We start from the raw sequence: 14500 nt of genomic DNA, 5'->3' as shown, positions 1-14500 counted from the left end.
GTGTATGTTTGTTTAGCTCTCGGCACCCTGTTATTAGGCCCAATGTCCGCTCCCCTTAAGAATGGGCCCCAAAACATTGGTCTGCCTTCAGAATCCTGAACGTTCCGTGCACGCCGTTTCCCCCCCGAATACGTGGGCCTTCCTTCTTTTTTTTTTTTTAGAGCGAGGAAGAAAAACGAATTACGAAAAGAAAAAAGGAGCGAGGCTAATAACCGAGATACCGATTAAGATTTGCTTAGAATTTATCAGCGGCGTAGATTAATCTGTACAACCTTAAAAATCACGTTGATCGCTCACTCTATACGTTGGCCGGTACGCCAACTCGAATCTCCGATCTCAATCGAGAAGCGCGAAGATTCGCGATAACAATTTTGAGTCCGGAAGATATATTGTTCTGCATCAGATCAGCATCTGGAGCTTTTTCGAGTCATTATTCGGTTGAGAAGACAATAAAATTCGAATGGAAAACCAGACGATAAAATGAAATTGAAATCACGAGTCAATGATAATTCGGTTGATATGGGGAAGTCTGGAATGTTCTCAGAGGACATAATTTGAGGGGGTATTTTTATCAGCTTGAGCTTTCGAAATCTGAAACCCGTATATCACGGTATTATGTCATAACGTCGGTGGCGATTATTGCCTCATTTCATCATGCCTTTAAAATTCAATGACCGCCCGACGCAGCATCTGTAAATAACTATATTTCACTGCATCCTGTTTTTTCAAGTCCCAGAAAACGTGTTAGAAAAACAGATGAAAAAAGAAAAAAAAATAGAGAAAAGGAGCCTTGGATCGAATAGGAGAGAAGAAAATAGAGCAAAAAATAAGGACTGGCCAAGAATTCTGTGTACGTTATTTACGAGGATTGAACCGAACGACTTCCCGGGATGCAACCAGCTGCAACCGCTCGCATGAAGAAAAAAGGCCGATAGGCGATAACCGTTTTTCAAAGTTTTTCTACCAGTTCTTCGCACCGACGCCCCGTTATCTTATACGCTGTACCCTGCCGATAATTCCTGCACACTCTACCGCAACCTTACGTGCAACGAGCTTCATTTTAATTATCGAAACGAGGCCTGGGGTGTTATACCCCATTCAACGCATACGTGTGCGAAGATGCAACGTAGTAAATCTCTCCTCTCGAGTGCATCAATAGTACCTTCCGAGAATTGTGAGAATGCATCCAATTATCCTTGTAAAAATGGACAAACTCAACTCGCGTTATATATTTCGCGCGCAATGATACAAGTGTGTATTTATTTATTAACATATACGATGATTCACGCGCAACACCACGTTTCCAGCTGGTTTCCACAGTCGCATGTTATATACACTCCAAACATCGTATACCCCGATACGCCTGTTTCTTTTATATTTATTTGATTCCTTTTTTTTTTTTTCTTTCTTTCCTCTCCCTCAACCGACACAATACGCCGCTGATGAGGCAGGAGGACGAACGACCCTGCGGCCGGTCGCAGGTCCTGAGAGTCCCTAAAACACAATGTGGCGTCGTCCCCGGTGCACGTATACGCGTATTTACACATATTCGTCTGTTTACACAGACGACACGTGACGCGTGACAGTTGCAGCAACTTTTAATAAAACCACCAAGAGAGAGAGGATCGTGCGGTTCACACGGATGGCGGCAGCTTTATTTCTTTAATTTCCTCGCATTGTCGCGTGTCCTCCGCGTCGCCCCGCGGTGCACGAGTGTCCAGGTATACACGTGCATCGCGTTACCACCGCGGCACTGCTTATACCGCGTACATACACATGCGAAAAAGCTCGCAATGGTTTGGTACTTATATATACAGTATAGTATACGTACGGTAGGCGTGCAACCGAAAAAGGGAGACGTTAATTCAATTGCGGTCGCGTGCGACGCCCGGTTTCGAGTGCACGGCGTAGATCCTACGTGCATTTTTAACGCCCGTTACCCCCCGTCGTCCGAGCCCGAGGGATCGGTGTGGGATCGTGTTTAATTTGGATCTTCCAATGATCCCGCTCCGCGATCCGAACACCGTTATTTGCTTGATTTAACTTCGTTTGCTTTTTTCACAGATTTCATTTATATCCTCCCGTGATTCTTTGTAGTGGGTAAATCGCATCTCGTTTCCGCTCTCACGCTTTCGAACGTTCGATAATAATAATCGTTGTCTTTTTCGTCCTCTTTTTCATTCATTCGATTTTCAATGGTTTGTTAATATCCACTTTGAATATTCACGCTCGCCGAGCGGAGCGATTCCATGATCCTCGAACCGATCGGCTATATCGGAGATTTGTGAGAGGTAAGAATTACGGAGATTGAAAATTATTCACGAAACGACATTTTATCGATTCCACGTTACCTGTGCAACGGGGAAACGGAGACGAGACCGCGTGATTCCGCATGACAAACCTTGTATAAATGCGGAACGGTTTGTTTAATCGCAAGAGACTTGAGATTACGATCTCTCCCCGTACGAAACGGAGCAAGAAGGGGCGTGTCAAGAGGTAGTTTTCTCTCAACCAGTTCGCCCCAAAATCACTTTAGGGTTGGTGAAAGCGAACCCTTGACCCTCGTCCCTCGACCCGATTTTAACTCACGTGCCCAAAATCAGCTACCGAGCACTCTCGTTTTGCTATAACGAGAACAAGGGGGGCACCGAATTTCCATGGGGGTGGGTACCCTATTCGTTCGCCCCAAACCGTGATCGTAACGCTGGTTCCGAACCACGTATACACGATGTAGTATGGAAATTAAAAAACAACTGGAACTGGAATCAGCGAGGCCAATCGTGATACCTAACCAAGCATTATGGAGGCGCATGTTCAGCGATCAAAATTTTTCCAAACTGTAACCGTCAAACGAAGCGGAAAGCGTTGTTAAAAATTTTCTGAAAACTTTTCATCCGTATAACTTATATATATATATATATAGGTATGTACCGACTGAATCTGCAGAGCGAGCGAACAGCGAGTTTGAAAATTAGTTCGGAAAACAATATTGAGTTTTGACGAGTTTTCTTGCTCCGATAACTCGGGGCCGAGTGAGGATCGTGTCGATTGCGCGAATAAAATCGCAAACGTGGCTCCGCATGGGTAATATAAAATCGAAAGATTTATATTGCAGATAATTTCGATTCACCGCAGGAACACGAGTGAATAATAATAAACGATGAGGAACATCGTCGCGTTCTTAGGTAGGTTTTTCTAAATTCCTGCGGTCATCGGAGGGATTATTAGCGAGAAACGAGGCACGTCGCGGCTAGCTGCTTGCGGTAACTCGACGAGACTTTGGAGGATAAAATAACGCAACTACTCGCAAGGCATCTCGGAGCTTACATTTCTAATTATGCACTTCCTATTCTCAAAGGTTTATGACTGATCGGAACTCGAAACGCGGGAGGAAAACTCGAAATCTGAAATGGGCGTCGTGTTTCTTAATTCGTGCAGCGAAATGAGCGTGAAACGATTAGTGCCGTTGCATTTTGCTAGTGGGCCGCTTGGACTTGGCGAGATGAGTGAATTGTAATGACATTTTATTCGCTTGCTGATTGGCTGAGGGGTGATTATTCAACTTTTGAAATACGTCAGCCAAATGCTTCGATTCATGGTTTTTCAATTGATTCGAAGATTGCCATACTAAAAAAACTCCAAGCCTTAGAATTTGCTCCAAATTGAGGCTGAAGTTCGACCTTTATTTAGAGCTTGCTATGATATTCTTGGATATTGATCTCGGCAATCTGAATGTGCAAGCCAAATCAAGGTATCCACCGAATTGAACGAGTTATCGCCAATTTATATCTGCAAAATGTGAAAAATCGATGATATCTCGATGGGAAAAAATCGTAGCTCATTTTACTTAACGGATTCGTGTTCCTGGGGTCTGTATAAGTAGGAAAATAGCTCTACGATCGATTTTTAAAATACTTCATTTTCGCTCCAAAAATCGAAAAAATCCAAAGGGGTACCCCTTGGAATTTTGCCGATTTTGGGCCAAAAAAAAATATTTTACTTTATATGCTATTCTTATGTATTTTGATCCCAGGAATACGAATCCGGAAGTCAAATTGGTCTATCGATAAAATTGACCGAGTTATCGCCAATTTTTCACTTTTTGGAGCAGAAACATTGAGATTTCTCGAAGGGAAAAAATCGTAGCTCAATTTGGACAACGGATTCGTGTTCCTGAGGTCAAAATACATAAGAAAAGTGCCATACGATCAATTTTAAAAAATAAAAATTTTTGGCCAAAATTTGAAAAAATCGTAAGGGGTACCCCTTGGAAAAATCTCAGATTTTGGCCAAAAATTTTTATTTTTTAAAATCGATCGTATGGAACTTTTCTTATGTATTTTGACCTCAGGAACACGAATCCGTTGTCAAAATTGAGCTACGATTTTTTCCCTTCGGGATATCCTCAAATTTATGCCGAAAATCGCGAAAAAATGGGGATAACTCGGTCATTTTTGCAGATAGATCGATTTTTTTTCCGGATTCGGATTCCTGAGCTCGAATTACGTTAAAATAGACTAAAAAATCAATTTTTTATTTTTCACCCCAAAAAGTTGAAAATTGGCGATAACTCGGTCAATTTTATAGATAGATCAATTTAACTTTCAGAATTGGATTCCTGAGGTCAAAACACATCAGAAAATCTTTGTACGATCGATTTAAAAAATACTCCATTCTTTGCCCAAAAATCCAAAAAATCCAAAGGGGATGAAAACTAAAAAAAAAGGTTATTTGGGTTGATATTCTATTCCTATGTATTTGAATCTCAGGAATCCGAATTTACAAGCTAAATTGGTCCGTCTACAAAATTGATCAAGTTATCGCCAATTTTTCATCTTTCGGAGCGGAAAAATTGAGATATCACAATGAACAAAATTTATAGCTCAATTTAGTCAACAGATTTGTGTTCTTGAGGTCAAAATACGATTTAAACAATCAGCAAATGTGATGCAATTAAGTGAATATTCTGGAACCGACGAAACGTGATTTGACAATGAGATGAATGAACTGGAATCATTCGAAATTCCTAATGATGAATGAATGAATAAAAAATGGAAGAAATCCGACTTATCTTATGTCGAAAAAATCGGTATTCGAAATCAAAGGATATCAAGCTCATCTTGCATCAGCTGTTGATAACTGCATCACTTGCGGATCTTCCGCACTTATCGACTCATGGACTGCGCTTAGACGACGGATTCGTTAGGTTTCTCATCTGATAAAAAAAAAATCATCCTTTTAAAAGCGAGACTTGATTTGAAAAAAAAATGATTGCAACTCTAAAGGACTTCGTACACCATCTCGCAGTCCTATGGAAACCGTCGGTAAGCGCAGCGCGTGGATCGGCCACTAGTCTGCAGTCGAGAATTATACATGGGAATCTTCTTCTTTGTCGAAGTATACCCGCTAAGAAAATTCAAAAAAAAATGTCAGAATTGACTTTCCCAATTAGAACAGGACTATAGATCCTCTGAACACTATACTCACGTTGGTGAAAGTTTATTTTTTGATAAATTGAACATTGCATCTATAATTATATGTATATGCTGTTCTAGTAGATTATTTATCATACACGTAAATAATTAATTGTACATCACTTGAAACTACAACCATGCATACAATAATATACATAGATAAATATGTTGGAGCTATGAAAAAAAAAACGAATATTTTGGTCACCTGAGATCAATTATATTATAAATAATATTGATAAATTTTTTTCCTTTCTTTTTCTCTTCATTCACCAAATAGTGGCACTGAACAAATAAATCTTGGTCACGAATAATACATAGCACTCTCTTACTAATCAATACAGTATAAACATGCATTAATTTATATAATGGCGGGGATTCGTTTTCTCGCTGTAACTTTTTACGCGATAATTATCGTCAATAGTCGTAATCATTATCGATGAAGTGCACCTTAAGACGATTCCGGACAGTTATTTTGATCCGTTCGAAGGAGAAAAGCTCTGCTCAGTCCGTTTTTGTCGAGGACATTATAAGCCCCTTGCACTACCGATAGCGGTGGATTTCGCTCTCTGGTTAGAATCCACGCGTATCGAGCGCTGAAAATGTTTCAAAGACATTTGTTAACGAGAATATCTTCGATTAAAAAAAACAACAATATCAGGCCAATATAATTACCTTATAAAGCCGTAATCCGTACAACTCCAAACTACGGCGTAACTATCGTAGTCGGTATCGAGAACCCAATAAGGCGCGTCCACTGATAAGGGAAGTGACGGAAAATTGACCGAAAACTTCGCGTCGTCCGATCTGCCGACAAATCTCGCTATACCGTCGATGCTGCTGGCCAATCCAGTTCTGAAACGATATTCATCCGATACCGTGAATAGAGATGAAAACAAGCAACGGATGTAACGAATTCCGTCACGCTATGATATGTGCGTACACCGTACGAATAAAATTTTTTCAATGGATATTTCATGAAAAAAAATGTTTGAACTTTGCTTTTAAGAGGTCTCTTTTATACTCACAACGATGATATCTGGCTGTTCCTAATCGTAACGGATCCATTTTCACTCAGGGCGTATTCCGCAGTCGTGCATTTACCCCCGAATTGAAATATCGTGAAATATTTTTCAGCTTCGTACCATTTGCCAACGTACTGAAATCATGTAGAAAAATGGATTATAACCAACACGGTCACTTTTTCATTCATAAGTAACATCATCGCTTTTGAAAATTCTTGCTCCTATTTTTCAATTCCAAACCATCCGATCATCCTTGTCGTTTCATACGCGCCAAAGTTCACGGATGCCCCCGAGCAACGAATACCGTCGAGTCATTGAAACTCTTTGCTTTTGTGTGTATCACTCGTAAACAGTTTAATGTGAGAAATTATCATATGGAGTTTTTCAAAATAACCGGCGATCTACGATCCCAATAAAGCTCCTCTGCTTCGTCGCGTTTCCCGCTCATAACAAAATTAACGTGCACGAGACACGTACGATCTCGGGTCTCGATTCGATCGCGATTTTCAAGCGGAACAACCTCGGCGATCGATACAGTACATGTAATCGGTAGAATGGAATTCATAACAGTAAATATCCGTCCATATATACTCTGGATTCGGTGGCTAATGCTCGTATAAATATACAATTCTCGTTACGAATTCAGTACAACTTTCTAAAAGCGCATTTATCATGGTAGTGCATAATTATACACGCATTTTCCCGCACTTGTGCGGTTGGCGAATATTTGCCGATCTCATATCTTACCCTCGATACGGTAAAATTTGACACTGTGTCTACAGATGGACAGAGTCCGATGATTGGTATTTGCGCCATTGATCCGCCCACCATGAACAGGATCAACGTAATCCACAACATTCTGTAACTGAGAATCAAACGAGATGCGGATGGTGAACATTTATTATCATTCTACAGAGATACGCATGTGCGTGCAAAGAGTTGCGCTTTTTGACAAGCTATTTGAATACGAATGTTGATGATGAATTTGAAAAATTACAGAATCACAAGATTATTTTATACTGATTTCGAGCGAAAGTATGACGCAACTCGAATCTCGTCACGTGAATTATTCAAGCAGTTTTCATTTCTAAAAATTTGTTTTTTAGTGTGTCGTAATGTCCGGACGTTGTCGCGTGTACTTTATTCCGGTGCAGAGACTACTGAATTCTTTCTTTTGTTAAATACGCACCCGATATCCGTACTGCACAGGTGAAATATAAAAACAAGTATCGGCGTCGTTCGACAAAAATTTTGAGAATCGACTCTTTGCAAGCGCAAATGTTGTACTGGCCACACTCCTCTTTTTACCTTCCATATATACTTGCTCGCTAAAACATGGATTACATAACGATGTCAAGTACGCTCAAGGCAAACCGACATAACCGAACGTATACCGATGGAAATAGAAAAAAAAAAAACAAATGTTGAAAAAGTTAATGAAAAAATGTATCGTACGAGATAAGCCGCCTGCGTATGGGTAACGAATTAAGATAGCCGATAATTGTTTCGTATATGTTACGCTTTTCCTCAGGACGCTTTGTTTTTTATTACATGAACTGTCCTGTGAATGACGCGGGGCAATTATCGTTATCGTTGGATATTCGGCGGGGCAGGGTGAGGCGATATCAACCGCACGTTTGTTTTGCAGTTCCGTTCACGACGACAGATTATCGGAAGAGGATACAATGTACGCACGCGACTTATCTATAGATTATATTTAATAAAGGTGTACACACATGTAACGTTACATTCTTATACTATTTATCATCCGAACCGTTTATCGGTAATATATAATTACTCACCTCCTGTTTATTATTGGTCCAGCTTTATAACGATCGATCGTTCGAGTTGAGAATATATCAGGGACGAATGTCGATATTTTTTGTTGCTGATTTAAGCGGCGTTGTATATTTAACCGGTTAATAATATCGAAGAAGTGCACTTCCGCTGTGTACCGCGTGTTGTCTGACAGTGACTGGGCCAGAAAGGTGCATAGGCGGTAACACACTTACCGGTTATTTGTTTCAAAGAGTTCTCTCTTCGCGTATAGTTCGTTTAGTGGGTCAGTAACGGGACAGTGTGGTTCAAGGAACCCGCTTCCCAAGATTTCCAAATTGACCAATGGCCAGTGGACTTCGATTACCTCTGACCAATGGGATGCGACAATAAACGACATACTCGCGTCTTCCGAACCACCGATAGCGCAGATCGGTGCCAAAAAAAAATGTGGCAAATTTTTAGCCAATCGTTTTCAGATCACGTTGCCGATTCTGTTACTCGTATACTTCTGATGTGACCGTAATATCATCGGATTACGTCACCGTTGTTTATTTTTTAAATTTCATACCTCTCGCGGTGTAGGTCGCGAAATATATCCCCGGAATTCGCTAGTTGAAAATCAACCTATTTATTTTCAAAAGTTGCTTTGGTTTTTTTTCAACAGTTTTTTCATTTTATTGCAGAGTTTCGCGATTCGTCGGTAAGGGATATTGGAGAGCCCTTGACCTCTCGAATGCGTTCTCCAACTAGTGATAGGTACTTTTCATCGACCGGATTTGCCACTCTATGTAGTAATGATATAATTGATTCGTTAGAAATTCTTCACGGGTAACAGAAGTTGTTATGGAAACTCGATTCGATGTGGTAATTGTGCGAGAAAACATATATCTAGGTGTTTATTGCTGATTGCCTGCAAGTATTTTCAGATCGAACATTGTGCATACACAAATACGTTTTACGAGAAGCACGGATTTACTCTCTACCAATATTCAATGAAGATTTGCTAAATGACTTCACCTCTGCACTTCTAAATATCATTTTTCTTCGACGGACAATAAGAGTCAACCGATGGATGTGCGACAAGTCCGACGTACGTATCTCAATTACCCTTCATTCGTCAAAATGCGACACTGTCGCCGCAACTAGACATAGCTTCCCAACGACGAAACTCATGACTCTGACTCGTGAACTTTTCAACCGAACATCGAGTCAGATTCGAATGGTATCATCGTGACGCGTCTCGGATATGCAGCGCGTCCAGGAAGCAAACAACAACTTAATGTCGGTGGCGAAAATTCTACGATGTTAAGATCTTGGTGTAAGGGGGAGTTTCGCGCGATGCAAACTTTTTTTTGACTTACTCTCTTCGGTATTTCTGATCTGTGTACCTCCGTACCCATATTTTCAGCTCCAAGCCAGTGATGAAACTCGATGATTGGTTCTTTCGAAACAGGTACGACCCTTTCTATCGAAAATATCTTCGTAAAATTTAGAATAACGGTCGATTTAAGTTACTCCGATCAAAGTTCCAAAGTTGGTCAATTGAGAGATAATATGAAGAATTAGAGCCCGTTCGGCGTAGCACGAAAAATATTTTCTTTTACATTGCTTTGAAAAAAAAAAAACCGGAACTTAGATATTAGATATTTTCACACTTGGTGTTGCGTCAGACGTAGTGCAGTGTAACGCAGTTATCAGCATGTTCCATGCCCATTAAAATAGTCAAAGAATTAGGTATGCGCGTGTGGGTGAATTTCCATTCAAAAATTTTCAAATTTTTTTATCTATGACGGTCGGTGATACTATACTCTACCGTATCTATTACGCATACAATATCCGCAACAAATTATCGCACCGCAATTCAAGGAATATAGTCACAATCATGTACGTAGTTTCGTTTTTTTTTTTAACAATTTATTCATTTTTTTTCGTTGATTTACATTGTTTGAAAGAATTTTTTATGTTTCCTTTTATATTGGATCGTATATAAGATAAATACGTCTTAACTTATGTAAATAAATTATTTGGCACTTGTACGGCGAGACTGGCCGTCCCCAAATATCGAGTACGACGACCGCTACGAGCCGCGCGGAGTATCGTTAGCCTTTATGATAAGCCTTAGGTCTTTTAGTGTACCAAAATCAAGCGTCGGTTCAACGAGATTTATCCGAAAACTTCAGTGCTTGACTTCGGCGGTAGGTTCGAGTTTTGGTTCCTCGGCAGCAACTTCGATGGACTTCAAAGGCTGCTCGAGCGCAGGCTTCGTGAGCTTAACCGGTTCGGGAACATCGGCGATTTTCTCTGGCTCCGCGAGCAAAACTGCTGGCGGCTCCACCGGCGCTTCTAATTTCGACGGCTGCGATGATTCGGGCAACGGTTCCACTGCCACTGGGGCCTCGATTTTTTCCGACGATTCCGCCGCTGGTTCCGGCGATTTCACAGCTGGAACTGCTTCAAGGGGCTTCGCTTCTTCCACCGATTCCGCTGCCGGGGCAACTTCGACGGGCTCTGGGATCTCCGCTAATCTAACGGACTGTTCGATCGGCTTGGATTCTTCCACAGCTTTGTGTTCTACCGCCGGTGATTCCGATTCGGCGACAGGTAGAGCGGGTTCTGGAACCAGAGGAGTTTTGGCGGCGAATTCGGCGACACTTATGGGCTGGGCTTCGGTTTCGGGTGCGACGGGGACAGCGACTTCCACGTTCTTCGATTCCTCAGCGACGGTGTTTGTTTCAGCTTCCGGTTCGGATGCTTCATCTTTCTTCGCAGCCTCAGCGACCTTCAAGATTCTCTCTGGGACAGTTTCGGGGGCAGTCGCCTTCGGGGCAACTTCCTCAGGTTTCGCCTCCTCGATCGCTGCTTCGGGCTTCGCTTCGGCCACGGACGCCGATTCGACCTTTTCCAAGCTGGCGACGCGAACCACCGGAAGCGGCTCTTCGGCTGCTACCGGAACCTCGACTCCTTCCTGATGGGCTTCAACATCCGCAGCTTCAGCTTCCGATACCGACGCGGATCTCAGGGCCGTTTGAACTGGTTTCTTTTCGGGAGCAACAGCGGGTTCCTGATTTTGGGCAGCTGGTGCAACTTGTGGTTTGACCAGCTCTAATCCTGGCCTGGGTAGTTCACCCGGGTCACAGTCCTTCTGGTCCGTCTTCACGATGTAACGCTTATCGATCTTGTACTTGTCCAACACACCGTAAGCCTGAACGAAACAAAAAGCATCGATTTATTTATGAAATAAGCGAAATGGAACGAGGGATGAGATGCTCGTTGAAAACACTCGGAGATCTTCGTGCAGCACATCGATTTACGTCGATGCGAATCCTCATTTATATTACCTCTTGTAAAACTTCCGGCGCTGGGTAACGTTCTCTGGTCATTAACCACGCGTTCTGAGCGTGGACTGGTCCGAAGCCGTTACAACTCCAAAGGATGGCATAGTTGTCGTAGTCGGTTTCCAAAACGGAGTATTTCGTCTCCGGCGTCAGAGGTACGGTGTTGTATTTCACTGTAAGTATTCCAACTTCGGACTTGGATGCGGGTGGTTTGATTTCACCCTCCAATACTCGCTTGATTCCGGTGCTAAAAATTAATTGAAATATGAAACACGTTTCGATCGTTTCGACGGGTATATCCACAATCTATTTAACGCGGTGGTAAAACGTTGGTAAAATGACTTACAATCTGTTGGTAACTTCGTTGCTGACGCGCAATTTTTGATCGTGTCCGATGGAGTAATTAGCGGTAACGCACCGTGATACGATTTCGGATAATTGAAAGTATCTTTCAGCTTCGTGCCAAATTCCAAGGAACTGAAACGGTGGAATATTGTCGTTTGAATTGTAAAAAAAGAAAATGATGATGATCGAATAAATTTTAGAGGAGCTTTCGCAAATGTTATCCACCGAACGAAGGTCGTGAAAAAGCACAATTAATGATTTCTTACACGACATTGAACTGGAGATCGGTATAACGGGTTGATTTTCAAAAACTCACCTTCATTTGATCGAAGTTTGCCATAGGGAGGTATTCCGGGCAAAATCCCCAAAGAGGGATCTGCGCCTTAGCCAAGGCTAAGGCCGCAAATAAGAGAACAATCTTCTTCAGCATTCTTAACGATCTGGCCGCAAGATTATAGATCTCTGGGCTTTATATACATTAACCAGAGGGCAGGAGCGATGACCGGAGGATCCCCCCACCTTTGGGCCCCACGTTGCCATGCTCTGTCTCTGGGGACCAGGCGCGGGAGATGGACACTGGTCAATAGGGTGTGCAATACTTCTCATACGGACACAGGGCCTTTCACGTATATATAGATACATATCTTGTTAATGAAATTTTTTTAAATACTTTAATTTCACGCAAAGATATCCTCGCGTATATCTCTCTGTATATTCATATATATATATATCTATAGATACATCCATTATTTCGTACATGCTTATAAATGACGCGACAGATTTCAGCCCACCGTTCGAATCGCAGTGATTGTTTTCCTACCGTTAAAATTGAATTCCAGAGATTTTTAATACATTCATCTATACGTATAAAATCTACGAGATGAAGTTCGTTCCTCTCTTCCAATACACAGCTGTACGTATATATATATATATGTATGTGTATCTGTATATATATATAGATTTATTCCAACAAAAGTCACGCCTTATGAAGATCCGTTATTTATATAAGATTTTCTTGTGATAATATGTCCTACAAGCTATTCTGTTGGTCAATAGTCTACATTTGCCGATACGTACGATTCGAGGGTTTGCGGGTTTTAGTGGTGGTAGGTATCCTACGGTCTTTGTCGTTGCAAAGTTTAAACATAGAAGCGCGCGTGAAAAGTGCGAAGGGAATTCCGAGAAGTAGCACCGTCGCCAAAGGGAACGTTTAGCGTAGGTGCGCTAACGAATGAGCAGCGCGAACTTGGAGAACAAGGAATAAGAATACATACGGATATATGCATACATAGGTAAAAAGGATTGAAATAGCATCGTTCTTCTCGACGGCGAGAGAACTGCGCGGCTGTAAGAGAGAAAACAAAAGTACGGGTAATAAGCTGCTCGAGTAACGAGGCGAATCGAACGGAGGGATGATAATTTGAAACCTGCGTAAATCGCAGACGCGTCGAAGACGAAGACGAAACGAAGATCGTAGCTCCCTGTAGGAAATGTAAAAGTAATTATCGAAATTCAGAAGGCTTGGCGAAAATTCCGCAAATTTTCTCACGATTACAATCGTCGCCGCGTCGGTATCTCGTGCGTGCTCCGCGAGCAGTTATCTTTGTGTATAAGTTCACCTTCGTTTCTTCGGAGTTTTGTTCGGAATACGATTACCCACGGTAACAGTTCGTGTGCGCGGCGACGTTAGCTAGCCGCTGTAGCACGCGTCTTTGGCATCGTCTTAAAAGGGCCTTTATCCTGTCTACGTTCTAACGTGAAAAAGTGGTGTTCTCCAATGGCTATTGAACTCTTGTGCAACTTGCATAAAAACTAGCGGCGAGTTTCAACGGTGTGCGTTACCTCGAGGCTTCTTCTGCTCTTCGCCTCTTTGTCTCGCGGGTTCCCCTACGACTTCGGCTCTTACAAGCCGCTTTGCTTCAAGCTCGCACGCACCCATGGGTGCGTCGTCTACTCCGCGTTTGTCCTACCCACATGCGCACGCTCACGTACGTACACACCGACTGTCCTATCCTCCGCACATCGCGTCCAGTGAGCCCATCTCTTATCCTCTCATTGGTCTTGCCTAGGCCCAGCACGTAATCCTGGCAACGTGCGATAGAACCCCTTCGTCTCTTTCCTCCTGATACCCCTCACCCCCTTTTGCGTTCGCCACATCCCGATAACCGTCCACGTTCGTACGCGTAAATACACGCGCACGCACACGTGTACGCACACGCACACGCAGGTGGGTATTCACGTGTAAACTATGCGCGAGCTTTGTGAGAATGAAAAAAATAGCACCGTACCGAAGCAGCATACGTTAGCAGTCGATATTACATGGGTAAATACGTAGATGCCCGACGATATATCTTTTTATTTATACATGTATACTTGTATATATGTATAAATATATATTTACTGTATATAGGGACATACATCGCCGCATCCCGGGGCATGAAGTGCGGTAAATTATAGACGCGCGGCTAAAATAGACGAGGTAATGTAAGATTGGATCGAACCGATGTCGAGGATGTCGAAGAGGCCAACGGGACGTACCAAGCTA

The 14500-nt window shown here is 42.3% G+C and overlaps 2 protein-coding genes across 3 annotated transcripts; both read right to left on the bottom strand.

Moving 5' to 3' along the window:
* Positions 1–5482: 5482 nt before the first annotated feature.
* On the bottom strand, positions 5483–8460 carry LOC105685971 (apolipoprotein D-like). 2 transcript variants are annotated; one of them, XM_048651050.1, is made up of 5 exons: positions 8299–8460; positions 7244–7361; positions 6500–6630; positions 6147–6326; positions 5483–6067 (listed from the first exon to the last, which is right to left on the bottom strand). In XM_048651050.1, exons 2-5 carry the CDS (start codon positions 7352–7354, stop codon positions 5923–5925), a joined length of 567 nt encoding a protein of 188 aa, XP_048507007.1. In that variant the 5' UTR covers positions 7355–7361; positions 8299–8460; the 3' UTR covers positions 5483–5922. The 2 variants fall into 2 exon arrangements, with proteins under 2 accessions (XP_048507007.1, XP_012255906.2); XM_012400483.3 differs by lacking the exon at positions 8299–8460 and adding an exon at positions 7686–7822.
* Positions 8461–10236: 1776 nt separating this feature from the next.
* On the bottom strand, positions 10237–12432 carry LOC105685936 (fibrous sheath CABYR-binding protein-like). Its single transcript, XM_012400432.3, has 4 exons — positions 12272–12432; positions 11957–12087; positions 11614–11857; positions 10237–11477 (listed from the first exon to the last, which is right to left on the bottom strand). The coding sequence occupies exons 1-4, from the start codon at positions 12383–12385 to the stop codon at positions 10452–10454; spliced, it is 1515 nt and encodes a 504-aa protein (XP_012255855.2). The 5' UTR covers positions 12386–12432; the 3' UTR covers positions 10237–10451.
* Between the last annotated feature and the right edge of the window lie 2068 nt (positions 12433–14500).

This window comes from Athalia rosae, chromosome 1 (genome assembly GCF_917208135.1).
Source record: "Athalia rosae chromosome 1, iyAthRosa1.1, whole genome shotgun sequence".
Taxonomy (NCBI): domain Eukaryota; kingdom Metazoa; phylum Arthropoda; class Insecta; order Hymenoptera; family Athaliidae; genus Athalia; species Athalia rosae.
The sequence above is the reverse complement of the archived record's forward strand: the minus strand, read 5'-3'. Positions and strand labels throughout refer to the sequence as shown.

Excerpts from the sequence above, each read along its gene's own strand:
- LOC105685971 (XM_048651050.1), bottom strand. The coding sequence starts at position 7,354 with ATGTTGTGGATTACGTTGATCCTGTTCATGGTGGGCGGATCAATGGCG. Across the intron at positions 6,327-6,499 it reads AACAGCCAGATATCATCGTT|AACTGGATTGGCCAGCAGCA; the intron begins GTGAGTATAAAA and ends ATATCGTTTCAG. Across the intron at positions 6,068-6,146 it reads ACGGATTACGGCTTTATAAG|CGCTCGATACGCGTGGATTC; the intron begins GTAATTATATTG and ends AAACATTTTCAG.
- LOC105685936 (XM_012400432.3), bottom strand. The coding sequence starts at position 12,385 with ATGCTGAAGAAGATTGTTCTCTTATTTGCGGCCTTAGCCTTGGCTAAG. Across the intron at positions 12,088-12,271 it reads CAAACTTCGATCAAATGAAG|TTCCTTGGAATTTGGCACGA; the intron begins GTGAGTTTTTGA and ends CCACCGTTTCAG. Across the intron at positions 11,858-11,956 it reads AACGAAGTTACCAACAGATT|CACCGGAATCAAGCGAGTAT; the intron begins GTAAGTCATTTT and ends ATTAATTTTTAG.